Raw genomic sequence first — 21,988 nt, forward strand, 5'->3', positions numbered from 1 at the left:
AGTGAAATATCCACCTAACCATAACATGTGCGAAACCTATGGTTTTTTAAGTGAATGTGCAAGGTTTTTTAAATGCTAATTCCTAACTATAACGTGTGTGAAACCTATGGTTTTTTCAGTGAATTTGTACGTTTTTTTAAATGCTAATTTATTTATGTATTTTTTTTATATATTTAATTTTTTTTGGTTTTTCACCGTGCGCGCGATTTAAAAAAAAAAAAAAAAAATTGTGCCTTCGGGGTCCTTCAGGGACCCCCTGACAAAGGCTAGGGGGTCAGGAACTCTCTACCCTGCCCCCTTTTCACGTTCGCCACCTTCCTTTTTCACTCTCGCACTGAAAACAAACAAAATGGCGGCCAACACTTCCTGATTTCGACCGATTCGAACGTTGACTAACATGTATCCACCAATCAGAATTACGCTCGCGCACGTTAGGGTGCTCGCACGGTGCGCGCACGGTGCGCTTATAGATATTTATATGCTTTTAAATGCTATTTTCTCAGGAACTACTGAACAGATTGACACCAGACCTGCAAAAGGCACTTCCCTGACCCGAGGACTACCTCTCTGCCAAATTTCAAGTAATTCTGTTCAGCTGTTCGGGCTGTACCTTCCACTAAAGGTCCTATGGAAAAATGCATGGGGAAAAAGCGTTTTGGGACCCCCCTTTTTTCTCGGCCCCCGCTTGACGAATCACCCCGAGACTTTCAGGGTAGGAGCTGAACGGAGCGCCCCATTACTTTTGAAAAGTTCGCGAGGATTCGTCAACCGGCGCCAAAGTTATTCAAAATAGAATTTTCAGATTTCCTATGGAAACTCGGTCCTAACTATAACTATCTACTGGCGACCGCCAGTAGATTATCGATATATGTGTATATATGTGTATATGTATGTGTATGTGTATGTATATGTATGTATATGTATATGTATGTAAGTATATGTATGTGTATAAGTATATGTATGTGTATATGTATATGTATGTATGTGTGTATGTGTGTATGTATGTGTATGTATGTGTGTATATGTGTGTATGTATGTGTATGTATGTGTGTATATATGTATGTATATATGTATGTATATATGTATGTATATGTGTATATATATGTATGTATATATATGTATGTATATATATATATGTATGTATATATATATATATCCGAAGCACTTTCCCAACTCTTCCCGCTTCCCATCCGGCAAACAGCGAAGAGAGAGTCACGGACACCAGTTTACTTCGTGGCAAAGTCAGGTCTTTATTAGAGTTTGCAGCTTTCGACGCGTTTCGGATAACACGGTATCCTTGTTCATGTACATGTATACATACACTAGGTCCTAACTAGAACTAGCGACCACCAGTAGATAATATATATAATGTTTTCACAAACCAGTGCAGCCTCCAAGAAGAAACCAAGGCTAACCAATGCTCTGGAACCTTGCTTTTGCAAAAAACACAGAAAATAGAAGGACAAGAAGACACTTGAACTCTAATGAACAGTAGAAAGTTGTCCGGCAAAACCGCTCGCATTGTTAGCCCCTAGGCCGCATTGAACACTTAACAGCATAGAAAATGAAAGCAATTGCAAGCATGAACTGGCATGGTGCCTTAAAGGCAGACATGACCCCCAGCTTCCCATCATGCCTCAGAGGTGATAGGTCAGTTGTTCTTTCCGGCTCCTTCAGTCAAGACATTGTAATTTCAGCTATGAACTTTTTGGGGCTTTTTGTGAAAAAGGTTCCCTCTTATTGCTACTAACTAATGTTCATTTGACATTTTTCATCTGTTGAAGTAAGGAGTTACCTTTTTCTGGCAGGCATGTTGCTTTTTCAGAGTATGCCTTCTCATTTTCATTCTTGCCCCTCCTGTGGCAAAAAGAAGGCCAAAACAGATTCCCATCCTGTTTGTATCCTCTGCCTTCCTGAGTCTCATAATCCTGAGACCTGCCAACACTGCAAGAATCTTTCAAGATGCACTCTCAAGGAGAGATAAAGAATCTGTCTTTATGGCCTCTTAGGGAAGAAGAAATCTACTACCTCCAAAGGCAGATCTCCAGTGAGAAGAAGAGACCCAGGTCGACTTCTAAGAGTAAGGTCCCTGTCTGTTTTTCTTCAGCGTCAGGCTCGGCGTCGAAAATGCCTCCTACAACGAAGAAATCGGCTGTGAGGGTCTCTCCGTCAACTAGACCGCCATCGAGCGCGTCAGAACATTGCTCGTCGTCGAAGACTTCTCAGGAACTTAGAGGTATATCTATCTACCGACATCATGCATTAACGTCGTATCAACCTCCTCCATTGCCGTCAACCCGGTGACTGTCAACGTCGAGGAATCAATCTTCTTTGGCACCGACTCATTGCCCAACGTTGAAACATCGTTCTCCATTATCGCCGTTGCTACGGCGGTCAACGCCGAGGCCTCTATCAGCTCTGACGGCACCCAGAAAAGGTTTGACATCCCGAGGACATTCTCCATCGCCGTCTCCCCGCACAACGTCGACTGATCGGTCTCCGTTGGCCAGTTCACTCCCAACGTTGAAGCACCAGTCTCCGTCGGCGGGGTATCGCTCAAAATCAAAGCAGAAAACTCACTCGACGTCAGCACTTCAGTCTCCATCGGCGACTCACGCCCCGACGTCAAGAACGAGAACTCCATCAGTGTCTTTTCAACCAGAGGGCTTGGTGGAACATAGCCTTTCGACGTTGATGCATTCTCATCTTTTGACGTTGGCGTACCGCTCACTATCGGCAAAACACACTCCATCTAACCGTTCAACGTGAAAGGGCCACTCAGTGTCTTCAATCTTGTAGAAAAGATAGCCTCAGGTTCTGCTCTCGACGTCGAGAATCTCTACTTCGCCGTCTCCAGGACAGCAGGCATGCAAGAGCACACATTTCGGAGAGATCCTTAAGGAAGGAGGTTTAGTGGTGAACCAAATGATCAGTGTGGCAGCAGATGGGGCGTCTCTGGCTGCACACTCTTACACTCATGGCATCTGTGCTAGAAGATCATCCTGGTTATGACTCACTGCCCTGAAGCATGAGGCCCAACAGCGAATTTTGAACGGACGAAGAGATGACCAGGATGAAATCTGAACTGGACACTCCAAAGGCGGTGGGTTTGGAGAAGGAGGAATTCCCTCGCCGGTACAGGCCTTATGACCGCAGGCCATTCCATCAGAGGGTTCAAACCCCTCAGGGATCTTAAAGACAGTATCACCAGACCAAAACATGCTACCAAGGACGTTGCCCTTCCTGTGGTAGAGGCACACAACGTCAACCCCCCTCCTATGCCAAGAATACAACCAAACAATGATCAGTCACTTCCCCTGTTGCCGTTACCCATTCCACTGGGGGGGGGAGAGTATCGCCTACCATGTGCAAGAGTGGCACAGCATTACAATAGATCAATGGGTACTGCGAATACTGCAGAATGGATAAGCACTACGTTTCCGCTATCCACCGCAGGCCACTCCTCCAGTAAAAACAAAATGTCGGCAACTGTCACTGTTACAGCAAGAGGTGTCCACTCTCATACAAAAATCTGCCATAGAGGAAGTTCCTCCCTCCCAGCGAGGAAAAGGGGTTTACTCAAGATACTTTCTAGTATGAAAGAAAGGCCGCTAAGCAGAATTCAGGCCTATATTGGATCTTTGCATTCTAAACAAAGCCATCCGAAGAGAAAAAGTTTGTATGATGGCTCGCCATCAAATATATCCTCATCTCCAACAGAGAGACTGGATATGCTCGATAGACCTTCAGCATGCGCATTTCCATGTTCCAGTCTCCTTGCACCACCGGACGTTCTTGCGCTTCATTGTAGGGACCAAGCACCTGTACAAAGTTCATCCATTCGGCTTGAAGTCAGCTCCTTGAGTGTTAACCAAGTGCATGGCTGTTGTAGCAGCTGCTCTACGTCACCAGGGACTGTTTATCCGTACCTCGACAACTTGCACTCTGAGGAGATGAGCTCCTCAGGAGACAAATACCACTATCCGATCAGTCTAGAGTTGTTACAGCGGCTAGGCCTTCAGGTCAATCCGGAGAAATAAGTTCATCAACCCACTCAAAGAATACATTACACGGGGGCTACTCTAGACTCCAGCACAGGAAGAGTGTATCCTTCGGAGGAGAGACTATTATCAATCGCTCTGAAATGCAATTGTCTTCTTCAAGCTCATCATCCCTCTGTCCGGCAGGTTGCATTGCTCCTGGGTTTGATGACATCTGGCATTTTCATAGTCCGCAATGCCAGACTGAGGATGAGGCCTCTGCAGCAGGATTTGTAGGACAAATGGGATCAGGAAACTGCTAGATGGGACGACAGGATTCTACTTTCCCAAGCTGAAAGATCATTCATCCCACGATGGACTCATCAGAAAAAATCTCCTGGTGGGAGTTCCCTTCCACCAGACTCCTCTGACGCAAACTCTGATCACAGACTCCTCCCTTCAGGGTTGGGGAGCTCACATGGGCCCAGTCTACTCAGAGCCACTGGTTGAGCAAGGAACAAGCATATCACATCAATATGCTGGAGTTACGGGCAGTACATCTTTCTTGCATGGTATGCCCCCACTTTTTGCTGAATTGCTGATGTACTTTGACTGTGTGTGCCCTGGGCTCCTGCCAATCAGGTACCCAGGGCCTATGTTCCTTCCCTAAAACTGTGTTGAAACCTAAACCCAATTGGTATCTCTGGCCACATGTCAGCCTCTGGTAAATGGTACACTAGGTACCCAGAGGCTTGTGACCAGAGAAGACCCCTAAGGGCTGCAGCACTTATTGTGCCACCCTTAGAGGCCCTGTACCCTGACACACACACTGCCCTTGCAGGCTGAGTGTCTGGGTGCAGGACAAAACAGAGTCGACATGGCCCACATCCCTGTGTGCCATGCCCACAACACACACTGCCCTGGCATACATCAGCCACCCCTCTAGCTGGGTGCCCTATGCCAGTGATGTGGGTACAGGTGCATGAGCCCTGTACCCCTACAGTACCCAGGTCCATTCCTGGGCACTGTAAGTGCAGTGCTGCCATCCAAGAGTATATGGTGCTGGGAGATAGTCAACACGAAATCCACAGCACCATGATGGCAACACTGAAGACTGAGAAGTTTGGTATCAAACTTCTCAGCACATTAAACCCGCACTGATGCCAGTGTGGGATTTAATGTACAATGCACGACAGAGGGCATCTTAGAGATGCCCCTGAACCTAACCTGCGATCCATGTTTTGTCTGAGGGGCTGCCTAGGCTGCCACACAGCAGACATGTTGCTGGACCTCTGGGTAGAGAGCCACTCGCTCTCCTGGGCCTGCAACAATGCACATCCTGGGCGAGGTGCTAGGTCTCCTCCCCCAGGATGGGCAGGTGAAGCTTCAAAGGCATGCCGCCTTTGTGAGCTCCTCCAGGCCACGTGCTGTACTCAGCAACTGGCCCCTACCAGTTCTGAACCACACTCTGGCGGGAAGACTGTCCGGAAACCCCAAGGAAGGAAAGGGGGTATGCCAGCCTCTGCCAACCCCACCCCTCAGGTGGGGGAGGTGAGGTGAAGCACATCTCCGGGCTCTCGTCATCTTGAAGATGGGAAGCCCTGCCCAATCAGGACTAGGCTACTGCCCCCCCCCAACCCCCTCCCCTCCCACAGGAGAGTGGCAGGATAGGGGGTGTACCCACCCCAGGGACCCATTGGTCCCTGCCCTTTACCTACCTGTAACGCCCCTAAATTCAGTATTAAGGGGCACCCTGAACCTTCCTTCCTCAGATCCAGATTCCGAAACAGCAAACAAGATCAAGAAACGAGACCTGCTGTGCAGCTGCTAACAATAGGAAGACGCCTACTGCTTTGGCCCCAGCCCTACCGGCCTGTCGACCCTCGAACCTGCTCCTGCTAAACCCCGGCATCTCCAGTGGCCAGCAACCTCACAAACCCCGGAGGACCTGGCTACCTTGTAACTCTAAGCAACTGGGACTCCCACGAGCAGTGGTACTGCTCAAAGCAAGTAACTGACCCCTGGCATCAGCCTGGAACCGCAAACTCTGCACACTCTGCACCCGCCAAGCCTGTGCTGGAGTGGACAAAGACCCTGAGGACGTCCCCCTGGCGACTGTGACCCCGAACCCAGCACCCAAGGATCCACTCAACGCTCCTGACGATGCCTGCAGCCTCCGAACCAGGGACCCCTCCAACCACGACCAGCAGAGGGTAAGATTTCCCAACACCATAAGGCACCCCGGCGCCCTGCGGCCCCCTGTGCCCAACTCCTGGGTGCCTACCTATCCTCCAACTACCCAACTTACCTCTAGAAGTGGTGGTCACACCTGAAGAATCTTCGTCCCCGAGCTTGCAGCCTTTTTGAGCTTCTCCATTGCAATCCATTGAGCACCCGCAGGCTCAAAAGCACCCTGCACCCAGCCGCCCGGGTGCCCCTGGCAGTGCAATCTCTACTCTACTTCCCCATTTGCCCTGAGCAAGTGACCAGGAGCCCAGCTCCCACAGCCGCGTGGCCTGCTAGTCAGCAGCCACCAACCAAGGGCCCCCTGCCTCCCATAGGATAACATTGGGCCTAACTCACTCTGCACCCGGCTGTCCCTGTGCCGCTGAGGGTGTAACAACTGTACTTACCTGACCCTGGGAGACCCCTGAGTCTATGCCTAGAACCTTAACTATGCCAGTCGAGTACTTACCCAAAAGCCGATAACTCGCTTTTCTTCCGTAGGGTAACATTGACTGGTTTCACTTGGAAATTCTTGTAAGTGTGGAGTTTCTAAACTTTAAAATATTCACCTAAAATCAACCGAGTAACGAAAATACTCACCTGCTATCAGGAGAGATCCCAGTGCTGGATCTTGGTGCCCAGCACTGACCCTGAAAAGTAATTACAACCATACTTACCGCTAACCCAATTTTCTTCCATAGGAAACCATTGACTGTTTTTCTGTGAAATTTCTTCTGTCGATTTTTGCAAACTACAAATATTCTTTCAAAATCACACCAACTGTGAAAACGTAATTACTTGCCTGTTTTAGATAGATGTCCCAGTGCTGAACTTAGGAGCCCAGCACTGGATTACAAAATTAACGAGAACATACTTTACCTATAATTAGAATTTCCTTCCCTAGGATAACATTGCCTGGTTTTGGCTGAAAAAGTTTCTAAGTGTCGTTTTTGCAAACTTACAAATATTTGTTAGAAATCGCCTGTATAACCAAAATCATTCTTTCAACTGTTTACAAGGTATGCACCAGTGCTGGATCCAGGATCCAACACTGAGTTAGAAAAAGTAACAATAACCCCACTTACCTGCTAAGTGAATTTCCTCCCGTAGGATAACATTGGTGATTCTGTGAGAAAACGTTTCTAAGTGTCAACTTTTAAAATACCAAAATATTGCTTAAAAATCACTACTGTAACCAAAACGCTTTTATTCAATTGTTTACAGGAAATGTCCCAGGACTGAATCCAGGATCCAGTCCTGTGATTAGAAAAGTAATCCTTAAAGTAACTAATTGCATTTAACCAGAAATTCCCATTGAGCTCAATGTATTGTGTTTGAAATTGTGTTGCCTATTGCAACTACTGTAACTATTATATTCAAAAGTCTATTGCCTATTGAAAAGTATTTATCTAAAGCCTCTCAATCTGAGAAAGTATATTTTGATACCTATTGTTGGTTCTAAAATAAAACAACTACATATTCTTATCCAAAAACCTAGAGTTCAGTTCTTGAGTGTGTGAGACCATTTGCTGACTGAGTGTGTACAACAAATGCTTTACACTGTCCTCTGATAACTGCCTTACTGCTCGACCAAGCTACCACTTTAGAGAGTAAGGTTATATCTAACTTTAGCCTCTGCCAAACCTCTGGGGACTGTGGACTCTGTACACACTGTACCTATTTGGGAACAGTATATACAGAACCACTTTCTTACACCCATTTATACAGTCCCAGTCCAAATTGGTCCAGACTGACAACACGGCCACTATGTACTATCTGAACAAGCAGGGAATAACCCATACTCGCCCTTTGTCCTTGGAGGCTCAGGCTTCTAGCCAGACAACTGTCAATCATGGCAGTCCATCTTCGAAGAGATGAAATTGCTCAGGCAGATTCCCTAAGGCATCACTTCGAAGATCAGCAAGACTGGGTTCTGCTCGATGAGGAGGTGGCAGACATCTTTCAAAAAATGCCAAGACTTCATGTCAAGGTTTTACCGGCCAGGGTCCAAAAGGAATGCCCTTTTGATCAATTGGTCAGGGGGCTTTTTGTACGCTTTTCCTCCTCTGCTGCTCATCTCAAAGGTCATAACCAAGCTCTCTCACTCCAGAGCGTGGATGATACTGATAGCACCAGATTGGCCACAACATGGTGGGACCCAGACATTCTACACCTCTCTGATGGTCCACACAGGAGGCTTACGTACAGGCCGGACCTGCTGTCCAAAATGAATGGGAGGATCCATCATCCCAACCTTACCTCGCTGAACTTAGCAGCATGGCTCCTGAGGTCCTCCAGTATTGACACCTAGGTCTTCCTCAGGACTGCATCATTTTGAAGGAATCTAGAAAGCCTTCCACAAGGCATTCTTATGTTTTTAAATGGAAAAGGTTCTATAAGTGGTGTGTGCAAAATGGTTTCCAACCTACCGAAGGGCAAGAGGAGGTAATTCTGCCATATCTCCTACACTTGGCCAAGTCAGGTATAAAATTTGCTTCCATAAAGGTACACCTTGCTGCCATTACGGCATACAGAAAGTCACCTACTCTGCCATCTTTCTTTCAGCTTCAGGTGGTTAAGGATTTTCCAAAGGGGTTAAAGAAAGTTTTCCCCCCAGTCCGTCCTCCTTCGCCTCCCTGGTAGCTCAATCTGGTTCTTTCGAAGTTCATGGCTCCTCTCTTTGAGCCAATTCACAAAGCAACCCTTCAACATCTTACATGGAAAGCCTTCTTCTTGATGGCAATCACTTCTGCTCCTACTCAAAGGACCATAAAGCCAGTGCCTTTACAACACTAGAGCAAAGTAATTTACTCTGTTTACTCCTAATCCCCACAAAGGGTAGCTGTCTCAGACCAATCTTGACCTCAGGCCCCTCAAACAATATAGCCTCTCAGAACATTTTCACAAGACAGTTCTACAGGATGTTATCCACCTGCTGCAGCAAGGTGACTTTGTCTGCACTAGATCAAAAGGATGCCTACTTTCACGTTCTTATCCATCGTGCTCATCAGCTCTACCTTCAATTCATGGCAAGTTGACAACACTGCCAGTTCAAGTTGCTTCACTTCATGGTCACTGCAACCCCCAGGATGGTCACAGAATGTTTAGTGGCAGTAGCAGTCCACCTCAGAAGGAGGGGCACACATGTTCCCCTTCCTAGATGATTGACTGATCAAGAACGTGGGCAGACTGCAATGTCTGGTACACTTTCAAACTCCCATCACCCTTCTTCACAGGTTGGGATTTATGATAAATGCCAGAAATTCTCACCTTTGACCATTGCACATTCAGCCATTTGTAGGATCGGTTGTCAAGCAAGCAAGCCTACCCCAACCATCAGAGTACTACGTTTTCAGCAGCTAATGCTTCTTTTTGAGCCAAATAGTTGTCTTCCAGGCAGGAATGTCCAAAGAATGATGGCCTCCTGTATTGACATGGCTTGCCATGCCAGACTGCACAAGTGCCATTTGAAGGAGTGCCTCTGTGCACAGTGGTCCAAAGCAGAGTCATCTCTAGGGTCCAGTGTTGATATGGGCCTGTAGTCTTCACTCTGTGCAGTGTTGGAGCAGCAACAGTGTGCTGTAGGGCAGGCCGTACATTGATCCTAATTCCACAAGTGAAAATCATCACTGATGTTTCGCTCTCTGGCTGGGAGAACATCTTTGCAACATGACAATACAGGGTCTGGGGTTTCCACTTCAGTCGTTTTGCGGTTCACCTAGGTTTAAAAGCCTTCTTTCAGAGCTTTCGAGGAGGCAAGACCGTGTTAAACAAAACAGGCACAAACCTCCTGGTGTTACTTGCTGCAAGGTGGCTCTCACTCACTACAGTTCTCAGCACTGGTGCAGAAGATTTGGCATTGGGCAATATACAATCACATACACCACATAGCAGAGGAACTGCTTAGAGTGGACAACAACTTTGTGTACCTGCGTAACATGCCACATCGACAAGTCTACAAACATGAACTCTACACACAAGTTCTACTCCACCCCCCCCCCCCCCCCTGGTCCCTTTCAATCTTGGGTGCTCCCTCAAATATCTATGCTCGGAAACGAAAAATGGCAATCAGGTAGTTGAGCTACCAGCCTTTAGTTTCTCACCCAGCTTCTGTAGCCACGAGGGCCCTTCTTACCCTAGTCGTCGCGAAACAGGCTATCATGTATTATATTGACAGAACGAAATCTTTTTGTAAGATTCAACAGCTTTTTATCGCTTTTGCTAAACCTCATCGTTAAATGAATCCGAACTTGCTAGGGTTTTCCCTGTCCCCTACCTCAGACTACACTGTGCTTGACAAAAGGGGGCAACTATAGCTTTCTTAGGGAATATTCCCATAGCTGACTACTGTAAAGCAGCAAACCCAAGGAGATGATGGACGGAGCGCTGAAACTTTCCAGACACTTATCCCCAGTCACAGATCGGTGTTGAATCCTTCGTTCTTTAGCTCACTTCACCACCCCAGTTAGCTCACTTCGTCACCCCAGTTCAGACCCAGCCATATGCAAATCAGCCTTGACCCTAGTGTCTCAAAAAGACTTCTTCGAATGAAAACAACTTGCAATGTCCAAGCCCTACACTAGGTGGCAGGAGTATGCAGGGCATGTGAACCCACAGCACTACAAGGTATAAATAGATACTTACCGGGTAGGTAACATATTTCGTTAAATATGTTAGTTACCAAAAGATTCCTACAACGGCCAAGAAGCTGCCCCCTCCTCATATGGCACCAGTGCCACAGTGGAGTTTAAATTTGGTGCTGGCAGGATTGATGAGCCTTCGGGTTGGACCCATGCAATAGATAGTATTAAAATATTTAACAAAAATGCTTTCTTTAGTCTGCAAATCTGCAGTCACAAGTACAAAGTGGCTAGAAGAACTCATCCACAAGTTGTTCCAAGGGTGTGTTTTTCATTGCCTGTCAGTCCGACAATAAAACTGCTGTCCTTTTTTTTTTCTTTTTCCTATTCTTCAAAGTCCTTGTAATTCAGCTTCGAGGGTTCTACTTAATCTAGGTGTCTGGAGATCCATTTATACTAGATTCAGGTTACTAAACAAAAAAGACAAACTAATGATTTGTTTGTGGACCATAAAGTCTGTGTCGTAGGTTCAACAATAATTAGCTGATCGTTTACAAGATGGATTGCACTAACAATTCAAATGTGCCACATTATCATCTACTCGCCCACTGACAAGATATTACTTTATTTTTAAAGAGGTTGATAGGACAGATACTAGAAATTTGTTTGAAATTACAGAACCTCCAAAACCCTCCTCCACAAAGTAAAAATATTACTATATAATCGGTTCACAGCTCGTGAATCTGGAGTAGAATCATATTCCAAAAGAAACTAGGTATTTACAGAAATAAATAGTGCTGCAGCTTGGAACTTATATGTTCACATGTGACAAAACAAATCTAAAACAGAAGTCAAGTAATTTGGTATTGTTGTCCTGTGGTCCATGTCAGAGTTATACTGGCTCTGCCTTTGATATACCTCTCCCCCCTCAATATAACATTTTAAAGATTGGATTCCATACTAAGCAACCAGAAGCCTTTAGCATGTGCCTCAAATAGAGTTTAAGGGTGCAAACCAGTTGTCACAGTTAGGAAACTCGTTATTTCCTCCTGTAGCACGCATCGTGGTTATCATCCAGCAAAGGACAAGTACATTAGCTTAGAATTCCTTTGCATGGCACAATCTATCTAGATAAGGGAACCAGTATTCCATGGTTTTGTTGCAATCTTTGGACGGTGCAGCTCAAAAATGAGCTCATCATTCCATCGCAAGGGGCAGTGTGCTTCTACTTTAATATGGCACTATCGATTTGGATAAGAGCTTACAGGGATGTGCTCTACTAAATGATGTATAGCATTAACAGCACTGTTTTGTCAGAGGGCAGGACATTTCCATGTAAGGAAATTGTTACACTTAGTAACTTCTATTCCTAGTTCTACATCTTAAAAAAACACCTGTGCAATACTTTGTATTTACTGCATGTAATTGTGTGTTTCCAACAGTGGCAAAAAGTTACTAAATATCGCAGTTGCTTTTAGAATAGTGGTTGTAGTGAAAACAATGAGCAACACCATATTCTCAGGCATAGAAAAGGTTTTTGAAAAACATTTCCCTTTTATAGAACATGTTCTGCATTCCCTGACAAAAATTAAACTGTTGGATTGTTTATAAATTTAATGAAGGCACTCATGGTGGCAAATTAAGATTACAAAGTAAATAATTTTCCTTAACTGCCAAAGTTCCAACTTTTTATAAATTGTATAGGACAATGCTATTTGTAATTGTATACAAAATTCCTTGCTCCTCCATCTTTATATAATAACCTATAATTTCAGTTACAGTGATTGTCGTTTAATATATATTTTTCCCCTGGTCCGACACCTAAATATTAATTTGCAAACATTTATTTTTAGCCTCCTCCTCTGCTCTTGTCCTGCGAAATTCTGGAATACTGTCCGTTTCTCAGCAAGCTTGGAGTAAAGTTTCTCACTACTCTGCAGAAGGATACAGGTTTGTGTTTCCTAATTAAACCCTCATTCTCCCAGTTTTTTGTTTCATCCTCTGAAAAGTTCTTGTGATGTCATGCTGAGGCATACCTTCTGGTACTGAACCAAAATCTTTTTGACTTTTCAATGTATAGCAGTTCTTTTATGACCACAATCACTTATGTTAAAACAAAAATAAAAAAATGAATCCTCCAGTGGATAATGTTTGCTCAGCAGAACCTTTTTATGAATAACCCAGCCATGTGAACTTGTCATGCTTTGGCACTGTAGTGATATTGCGCTTATGACACATTGGCAAAAGCTGGTAAGACTTCACACTACATTAAACTTGGTACTACTGTTTTTTTCTTATATAATACGTTATTAGAGATGGATGAAACCTCTTTAAAGAGATTTCCATGACAATTGAAAGTAGTGTTTTGTGTTCTCTATGACCAGAAAAAGGCTTATTACTCATTCCTCTATATGAACACCCCATGACATGGGTTCAGTCTCCTCCGTGTTTAACTATCGAAGTTCATCAGCAGATGACAACAGTTAGGTCACTTGTCTTATCCCATGTCTTGAAGGACAAACCCTGTCAAAGATATTGATGGAAAAAGTCTTTATGTGATCTACATGTGATACTTAAGATCTAACCCTAACCCTTTTGTCTGCGAGTCTTGCTCTTCAATGCACCCAAAGAGAGCTGGAATCCAGTCTCTTTCTGCATAGGGCCTGTAAGGACACCCTAAAGCAGTCCTCCTCCACTCCTTCAGATAAGTGCTCACAAAGGCTATTATCTCTCGTGTTTCTTCTAGCAAAAAAACACAAGAGCAGCTATAGGTGGTTAAAGTCTCTTCCTTGTCATATGACCCTATTTCATTTGTAATATAAAAGATGATTCGGCCGTTCCCTACTGGATCTGCCGACCTGCCCCAGGTTGAAACCTTTCGGCAGGCTGCCTTGAACATTTTCAAGACAGTCCACTATCCTCAGCCCTTTGGGTTTAGTGAATTACAAGCTATTTGGCCTGACCATCTTTCGCTGTGTTCTATCCAGGTAAAAGGGTACTTCATTACATGATATGACATGACCAAAGATTGTCTGCCTACCACCTGGTCTAGTCTGTCACTCTTGCATCCTTTCTTCCTTCTCATCCAGACGGGGAAGAGTAGAACTGCCTAGGCTGGACCCCAGGCTTGCTGTATCTTACTACATTGACAGGATGAAGTAGCTCATCAGCTGTTTGTGAGATTCGATGGAGCCAGGAAGAGCAAAACAGTGTCCAAGAGTTTGAATCCACCTTTCTTTATCCTTTGCATATAGCTTTGTTATGCATTGACCCCAAAAGACCCTCTGGTTAGCTTTTAAGCCAAATTTGCAAGGGCTCCTGCTTTTTCTACTCTCACTTTCCCACTGCTTTGTTGCCTGGCATGACTTCCTGCTGCTCAATCCCACCTCCGGAGAACAATACATCTGAAAGAAACACGTTAGTGATGGATTCCTTACCTTAGAATTACCCCCAGGCGTCAGACTGGATCCGGAAAGTTTTTGTCAGCAGTACTCCTGCGCGTCAGAAGGTGGTGTTGTGTGGCTCCACGTTTATCGTTGGCGTTGTGGTCGCCGAGATGACATCGCGGCAGCTACTTGGATGCTGCCCTCGCGCGCTGACATCAGTTCATTCTTTTTCTGCGCCAGCAGCGCAGATCCGGAGAGCTGTACTCCAAGTCACTATTTGACTGAGGTTTTCGAGGCCTTTATGTCTCTATTTTTCGAGTCGGTCGACTCCTGGTGCAGTAGGTATGCCTGGCTTCAAGTCCTGCAGGGACTGTCATCGCATGATGTCGGTGAAGGACCCGCACCGCGTGTGTTTTTTACTGCCTGAGGCGCGACCACGACCCCAAGTCGTGCCCCGACTGCCGGGCCATGGCGCCGAAGACTTTGCGGGAGCCGTCCCGAAAGTTGCTTGAAATCCAGCAGTTGGCTCCGCGCTGCTCAAGGTCCTGGTCCCGTGGGAGGTCGAGGGACCGGTCGCAGAGCCACCACCACCATCGTTCATCGGGTTTAAAGTCTTCGCACTCTGGGTCAGGTAAGACGAAGCGTTCCAAGAAGTCGAAGAAGCGCCATCGCTCTCTGACTTCCCGTCACGCGACGAGGGTGCAGGTGGTGCCTCCCCCGCGGCTCCGGCAGAGCCTACGCAGTCGCCGTCGGCCTACCCGCCCTTCGTGGGTCCGTCGGCGACTCCGGCCCAGCTGCAGGAATTTCTTTCCGCCATGGCTCGCCTCTTTGGGCCGTCGGGCCCCGCCGGTGCGCCTTAGGGCCCTGCGGGCCAGACCAGGGGCCCTCGCCCGTTTCTGACGGCGGCTCCAGTATCTGTCGGCTCCGTTGCCGCAGGACCCCCTTGTATCCATGCCTGGATCCCGGTCAACGCCGTTTGACCTTGTGACACCTCCACCGACATCGACCCCACCGGCACCACCTCTGACGTTGCCAGGCCCACCGATGGGGGATTTCTATCCCTTTGTCCAGCCTTCTTATTTTCGGCCTGTTCATCAGCCTTCGGAAGAAAGGGGAGGACCCTCTCACAGCACAATGTGAGTTTGACCCAGACTGGGTAGAGGAGCTGGGGAGGCCAGTGGTCTTGATACCTCTCCTGACCTTCGCATGCTAACTTCTCCTACCGTGGCTACGGTGAAGGGTGCAAGTTACCCAGTGGTGTTGCGTAGGGTGGCCGAGGCCCTCCACCTCCAACTCCCTACAGTGGCCGTCAGGACTAACCTCCTGACAGAAGTACTTCAGTCAGCGGCTACCTCTGCGGTGCCATTGCTGCCTTTTAATGATTCACTTTCAGACGTTCTTTTGGGCACCTGATCCAGGCCCAACACAGGGGCTCCTGTGGATAGGAACGTGGCCCGACGCCATTGCCTGGCCCCTGGCGACTTCCTTTTCCAACACCCTACCCGTGAGAGCTTGGTTGTCCAAGCCTCTGCGTCCCCGAGAGCATTCCCTACCGCACCACCGGACAGGGAATCCAAGAAACTGGAGCAGTTCGGTAAGAAGATTTTCTTCTTCCCCCAGTTCAGGGCTGCGGTCTGTGAACACTGGATGCCTCTTGGGCCTTTATTCCCACTCTGTGTGGCATACGGTGGTGCATGTGCTGCCTCAGTGTCCGGAGGAGGCCCGAACAGTGCTCTCTCAAGCTATTGCTGAAGGGAGAGATGCAGCCAAGTTTACGATTCATTGTGGCCTTGACACCGCCGACTCGCTGGGCAGGGCGATTTCCACGACCGTGGCGCTCCGTCGCCACGCCTGGCTGAGGACCACTGTTTTCTCTGGCGATATCCAGATCACTCTGATGGACATACCCTTTGATGGCATTCTCCTTTTCGGCAACAAAGCAGATAGTGCACAAGTCCCTGGGCCTTTCTGCCATGTGCCCTCCTCCGCCTTCTGCTTTTCGCTCCTTTCGTGGCCACGGTAGGGGCACCCAGACACGTTCGCTTCAGAGCCACAGGCCTGCTCAGCAACAGTCTCAGCGCAGATGTGGGACCCGCCGAGGCGGGTCAGGGGGCCAGCGGGCGGGTCAGTCCACCTCCACCCCGGTCACCACTGCCTCCAAACCTTCCTAGTCTAGTTTTTCAGGCCCATCAAACGCCAGTGGGTAGCAAGATTCGCCATCACCTCCCCCACTGGCGCACCATCACTTCAGACAGGTGGGTTTTACAAATAGTCCAAAGGGGATACTCCCTCCCCTTCGAGACTACCCCTCCAGCTATGCCACCCCAGTACCACCTCATGTCGGGGGATCACTTTGCACTTCTTCAACAGGAAGTCACGGCCCTCTTGGCCAAGGGGGTCATTGAGCACGTTCCTGCGCCAGAAGTAGGACGTGGTTGTTACTCCCACTACTTTCTGATGCCCAAGAAGGACAAGGACCTGCGTTCTATCTTTGGCCTCAGGGACGTCAATCGCTTCCTCCGGAAGGAGAAGTTCAAGATGTTGACACTGGCTCAGGTCTTGTCTGCCCTCGATCCCGGAGACTGGATGGTAACGTTAGACCTGCAGGACGCATATTTCCACATTCCCAGCCCAACAACGGTACCTACGGTTTACGGTAAGCCACGAGCACTTTAAGTTTACCGAGCTCCCCTTTGGCCTTACCAGCGTTCCTCATGTGTTCACGAAAGTGATGGCGGTGGTCGCAGCTCATCTACGCAGATCGGGGGTTCCAGTCTTCCCCTATCTCGACGACTGGCTGTTGAAGGCGGGCTCGCCCCGGACAGTCGTCTCCCACCTCCAGACTACGGCTGACCTCCTGCATTTGCTGGGGTTCTCCATCAATGTGCCGAAGTCGCACCTGATTCCCTCTCAGAAGTTCCCCTTCATCGGAGCGGTTCTGGATACGACGCACTTTCGGGTATATCCTCCCGAACTGCGAGTCCAGGATATTCAGGCTCTGATTCCGATCTTTCAGCCTCTAGCCTGGTTTTCGGTCAGGATGACCCTGAGGCTGCTGGGCCTCATGGCCTCCTGCATCCTGCTGGTCAATCATGCAAGATGGTATATGCGGGCTCAGCTGTGGGACCTGAAGTTCTAGTGGGCGAAGCATCAGGGGAACCTGTCAGATTACGTCCAGATCTCAGAGGGCACTGCACAACAGCTGCAGTGGTGGCTCATGAACCGGCATTAGGTCAATGGCAGATCCCTCTCCCTTCCCCAACCGGAGCACACAGTGGTGACAGATGCGTCCCTCCTGGGATGGGGCAGCCACATGGGAGAGGCAGAGATCAGAGGCCTCTGGTCTCCGGCGGAGTCCAGGCTCTCTATCAACCTTCTGGATCTCCGGGCGATCCGACTTGCACTGAAGGCATTCCTTCCCTCTGTCAATGGGAGAGTAGTTCAGTTGTTCACAGACAACACCACCGCCATGTGGTTCTGCAACAAACAGGGCGGGTGGGGTCGTGGACCCTATGTCAGGTTGCTCTGCACCTCTGGACATGGCTGGAACATCAGGGCATTTCCCTGGTGGTTCAACACCTGGCAGGTTCACTGAACGCCAGGGCAGATGAACTCAGCCGCAGGTGCATGATGGATCACGAATGTCGTCTTCACTCGGACGTGGCGTGTGGTCTCTTTCAACAGTGGGGAGAGCCTTGGTTAGATATATTCGCCACCGAAGAGAACGCGCAATGTCAGCAGTTCTCTGCGTTGGAATTTCCAAGGCGGCACTCGCTCGGCAACACTCTTTGTCGCGAGTGGAGTTGCGGTCTGTTTTACGCCTTTCCGCCTATACCACTTCTGCCCAGAGTGCTGAAGATCAGGTGCGACCGGGCCCAAGTCATTGTTGTGGCTCCGGACTGGGCTTGAAGAGTTTGGTATCCCCAGCTACTCAGTATGACTATCAATCCGCCGATCCGACTGCCTCTTTGGGAGGAACTTCTGTCGCAGCAAAAGGGGGCGGTTCTCCACCCGAACCTGTCCAGTCTGCACCTCTTTACGTGGAGATGGAGCGGCTGCAGTTGATTCCTTTTGACTTGCCTCCTGAAGTCTGTGATTTCATTCTGGCAGCCAGGCGTCCCTCCACTAAGTTGGTATACGCCTGCAGGTGAAACAAGTTTGTGGCATGGTGCACAGCAAAGGCTGTGGATCCCCTTTCTGCCCCTCTTTCTGAAGTCCTACTGTTCCTTCTTTCTTTTGCCCAGCAGGGCTCTACTCTGGGCACTATCAAGGGCTACCTTTCTGCTATTTCGGCCTTTCTCAGGATCCCTGATCAGCCCTCTTTTTTCAAGTCCCCTGTTAACAGATTCCTCAAAGGCATTATTCACCTTTTTTCTCCTATTCCCTTCGTAATGCCACAGTGGGACTTGAACCTGGTTCTCACATATTTAATGTGGGCTCCCTTTGAGCCTCTTCACAACTGTCCTCTTCGTCTGTTAACTCTAAAGACTGCTTTCCTGGTTGCCATCACCTCTACTAGGAGAGTGAGTAAGCTCCAGGCTCTTTCTTGCAAACCTCCTTTTCTGTCTGTCCATCCGGATAAGGTTGTGCTCAGGACACGTCCATCCTTTCTGCCAAAGGTTGTCCCTGCCTTTCACATCGGGCAGACCATCACTTTGCCCACCTTCTTTCATCCTCCGCATCCTTCCAGAGAGGAAGAGAGGCTCCACCGTCTGGACCCAAAACGTGCGCTCTCATTTTACCTGAGTCGCACACAACAGTTCCAGGTGGATGACAAGCTCTTTGTTGGCTACGTTGGCGCCAAGAAAGGGCGGGCCGTACACAAGCGGACTATCTTGTGTATTAAAGCCTGTTATTCTCTGGCAAAGAAAAGCCTGTTATTCTCTGGCAAAGAAAGAGCCTCCGTTGAGGCTGCGTGGCCATTCCACCAGGGCGACGGCTGCCACTACGGTATTGGAACGTGGTGTCCCCTTACAAGACATCTGTCCGGCAGCTATGTGGGTCCGCTGCACACTTTTACTAAGCACTGTTGCCTGGACAGCCAAGTCCGGAGAGACGGCTTCTTTGGCCGTTCTGTTCTCCGTGACTTCCTGGTGTGATCTTGGTTCGCAGACCCACCACCAGGGTTGGTATTGCTGGGTTATCTATTCTATTCTAAGGTAAGGAATCTATCACTAACGTGTTTCTTTCAGATGCACAAGTTACTTAGCTTTGGTAACAATATATCTGTAAGAAACATTAGTTAGTGATAGATTTCTTACCGCCCCGCCCATCCTCCCCGTTCTGCGAACTGATTTCTAGGGTTAATGTCATCCCTTTCAGGGCCCTAATTTCAATGCACCTTTCTTCAGTATCTTGCATGGCTCTGCGTTCCTGGCGCTGAAAGTCGTGTACAGAACTGACGTCAGCGTGCGGGGGCGGCGTCTAAGTAGCTGCTGCGATGTCATCTTGGCGACCACTACGCCAACGATGGACGTGAAGCCGCACAACGCCACCTTCCGACACGCAGAGGTACTGCTGACAAACTTTACAGAGCCAGTCTGACGCCTGGGGGTAATTCTATGGTAAGGAATCTATCACTAACTAATATTTCTTACAGATATATCGTTACCAAAGGTAGGTAACTTGTGCTTTAGTACTCATTCATAAATTGAATCATATGCAGGAAACTGTGTAGCCATGTGGAAACTTTCATAGATAACTATTCTATACATCAAATACTTCAGGTGTCGTGAGGGGAAAAGCATGATACTGTAGGATTTGGTGAAGATCCTTAGGGCTCCATGGTACTGTTTGGGTGTACACAGGGTAAATCCTTTCTACCTGGGATCATGTTAGCTATTGTTGAAGCATCAAACAATTACTGTGTTTCCTCATGGTGCACACCAATGTTTATTAAATAATCGTTACTTTCTTTTACCAGATTTATCATACCTGGATATAGTTTGCTTGTTGTGTGTAGATTTAGATTGCGTATATAGGTTTCCCTATGTATGCCCTTATATAGGTACAATTCATATTGCCCTTAATTAGGCATAAAAAATCCAGCCCTTATTTAGGCATTGTCCATGCTAATCAAATACAGGCATGGTCTCCTACATCCGTCAATCCACGTCACAACGAGTTCTTGGAAAACCAGACTCTTAAGCCTTTAGGAATTTCCCTTGCTTGGATATTGATTTCTCCAAGAACTCATTTATTATGCATGTAATGTAAAAGGAATTTGTAAAGCGCAGCTAACACCAGACGGTTTCTTGGCGCTGGGGACGGAGAGAAAAAAAACCAAACAGTCCAGGGGGCTAAGGAGATTCTAATTATAAGCTATAAGGAACAAATGAGTTTTTAGGAGAGACCTAAAATGGATTAAGGGGGAAGCCAGTCTCAGACTTAATGGAAGGGCGTTCCAAAAGGATGGGGCAAGGAATGAAAACCTTAGTCCTCCATGTTTTTTACGTTTAAAAGTAGGGATTTGAAGTAGGGCGAGGTGAGAAGAACGGAGGTTGCGGGAAGGGACGTATGGGTGCAAAAGTGAAGAAATAAACAAGGGTCCTGTACCAACAAGGGACTTAAAAATAATGCAGCCCAGTTTAAATTTGCACCGCTCAGTGACGGGGAGCCAGTGGAGAGATTTTAGAAGGGGACGTGCGTGCTGGTGTTTGGGTTGGTGGTAAATGTGCTGCCTGGTTCTGGACCAGTTGGAGCCTCTTTAATTGGTATACAGGTAGGCCAACATAGAGAGAGTTGGCATAATCTAACCTGGAGATGACAAGCGCCAGTAGTACCAAGGTGAGGGCCTCAGTGGTCAGGAAGCGGGCAATCTTACGGATTTTTCTCAGTTGAAAGAAGCTAGAGGACACCACCGCACTGATCTGCGATTGCATTGAGAGATCATTACTGATGATAATCCCGAGGCTCTTCACTGAGCTGACGGGATTAGGGGGGGTGCCCAGCCTGGAGGGCCAAAAGGTGGAATTCCAAGGGTTGACTATGCCCCCTACAAGCAGAAGTTCAGTCTTGTCGGGGTTAAGCTTCAGATGGTTCGCCCTTATCCAGTCACTGATATGACAGAGAATGGATTGAAAATTGTCGATGGACTGGGCCGTGGAATTAATGTTGAAAACCAGCTGGATGTCATCCGCATAATTAAACGCGGTGACACCACTGCCTTGTAGCGAGCGGATAAGGGGGGTGCGTTATAGATTGAAAAGGAGAGGGGATAAGGAGGATCCCTGCGGGACACCACAGGTTAGCTTAACCTCATCCGCAAAGAACTGGGAAAGCCGGACCGCCTGATGGCGGTTGCTCAAGAAGGAGATGATCCAGGCCAACGCAGGGCCCTGGATGCCGGCCTCCCCAACACGGCCGGCCAGAATGTCATGGTCGACCGTGTCGAAGGCGGCCGACAAATCCAGGAGCACCAGGACCTGACTGATGTTAGAGTCCGCCCCTCTCCGTAGTTCCTCCATAACTGAAAGTACAACAGATTCTGTGGAGTGGTTGGGTCTGAATCCAGCCTGTTGATGGTCGAGGAACTGAGAGTCCTCGATAAAAGTACTCAGAGTGTTGGTCACTTGGGCCTCAAGGACCTTGCTGAGGTAAGGGAGGAGGGAGATGGGACGAAAGTTGCTCAGAATTGTAGGGTCTGCTGTGGGTTTTTTGAGAATAGGCGTGACCTCTGCTCGTTTAAATGATCCGGGAACAGTGCCAGAGGAGAGAGAGTTATTCAGCAGTGCCAAAGGGGGAGAAGGGCATGCTGTAAAGGCCTCACGGAGGACTGAGGGGGGCAGCAGTCAGTAGGGGATTCTGACGCAACCTT

General features: G+C 48.0%; 1 protein-coding gene across 3 annotated transcripts in view; it reads left to right on the plus strand.

Moving 5' to 3' along the window:
- The window catches only part of TMEM214 (transmembrane protein 214), a 390,212-nt gene that overhangs the window by 290,623 nt on the left and 77,601 nt on the right, over window positions 1-21,988 (plus strand). For all 3 annotated transcript variants that reach the window (XR_014963237.1, XM_085613232.1, XM_085613233.1), the window contains exon 14: window positions 12,640-12,736. Coding sequence is in view for 2 of the 3 variants with exons in the window: in XM_085613232.1 (XP_085469358.1) it covers window positions 12,640-12,736 (97 nt within the window). In the remaining variant the exon portion in view is untranslated. The remainder of the gene's footprint in view (window positions 1-12,639; window positions 12,737-21,988) is intronic.

This window comes from Triturus cristatus, chromosome 6 (genome assembly GCF_964204655.1).
Source record: "Triturus cristatus chromosome 6, aTriCri1.1, whole genome shotgun sequence".
In the NCBI taxonomy this organism is placed as follows: Eukaryota; Metazoa; Chordata; class Amphibia; order Caudata; family Salamandridae; genus Triturus; species Triturus cristatus.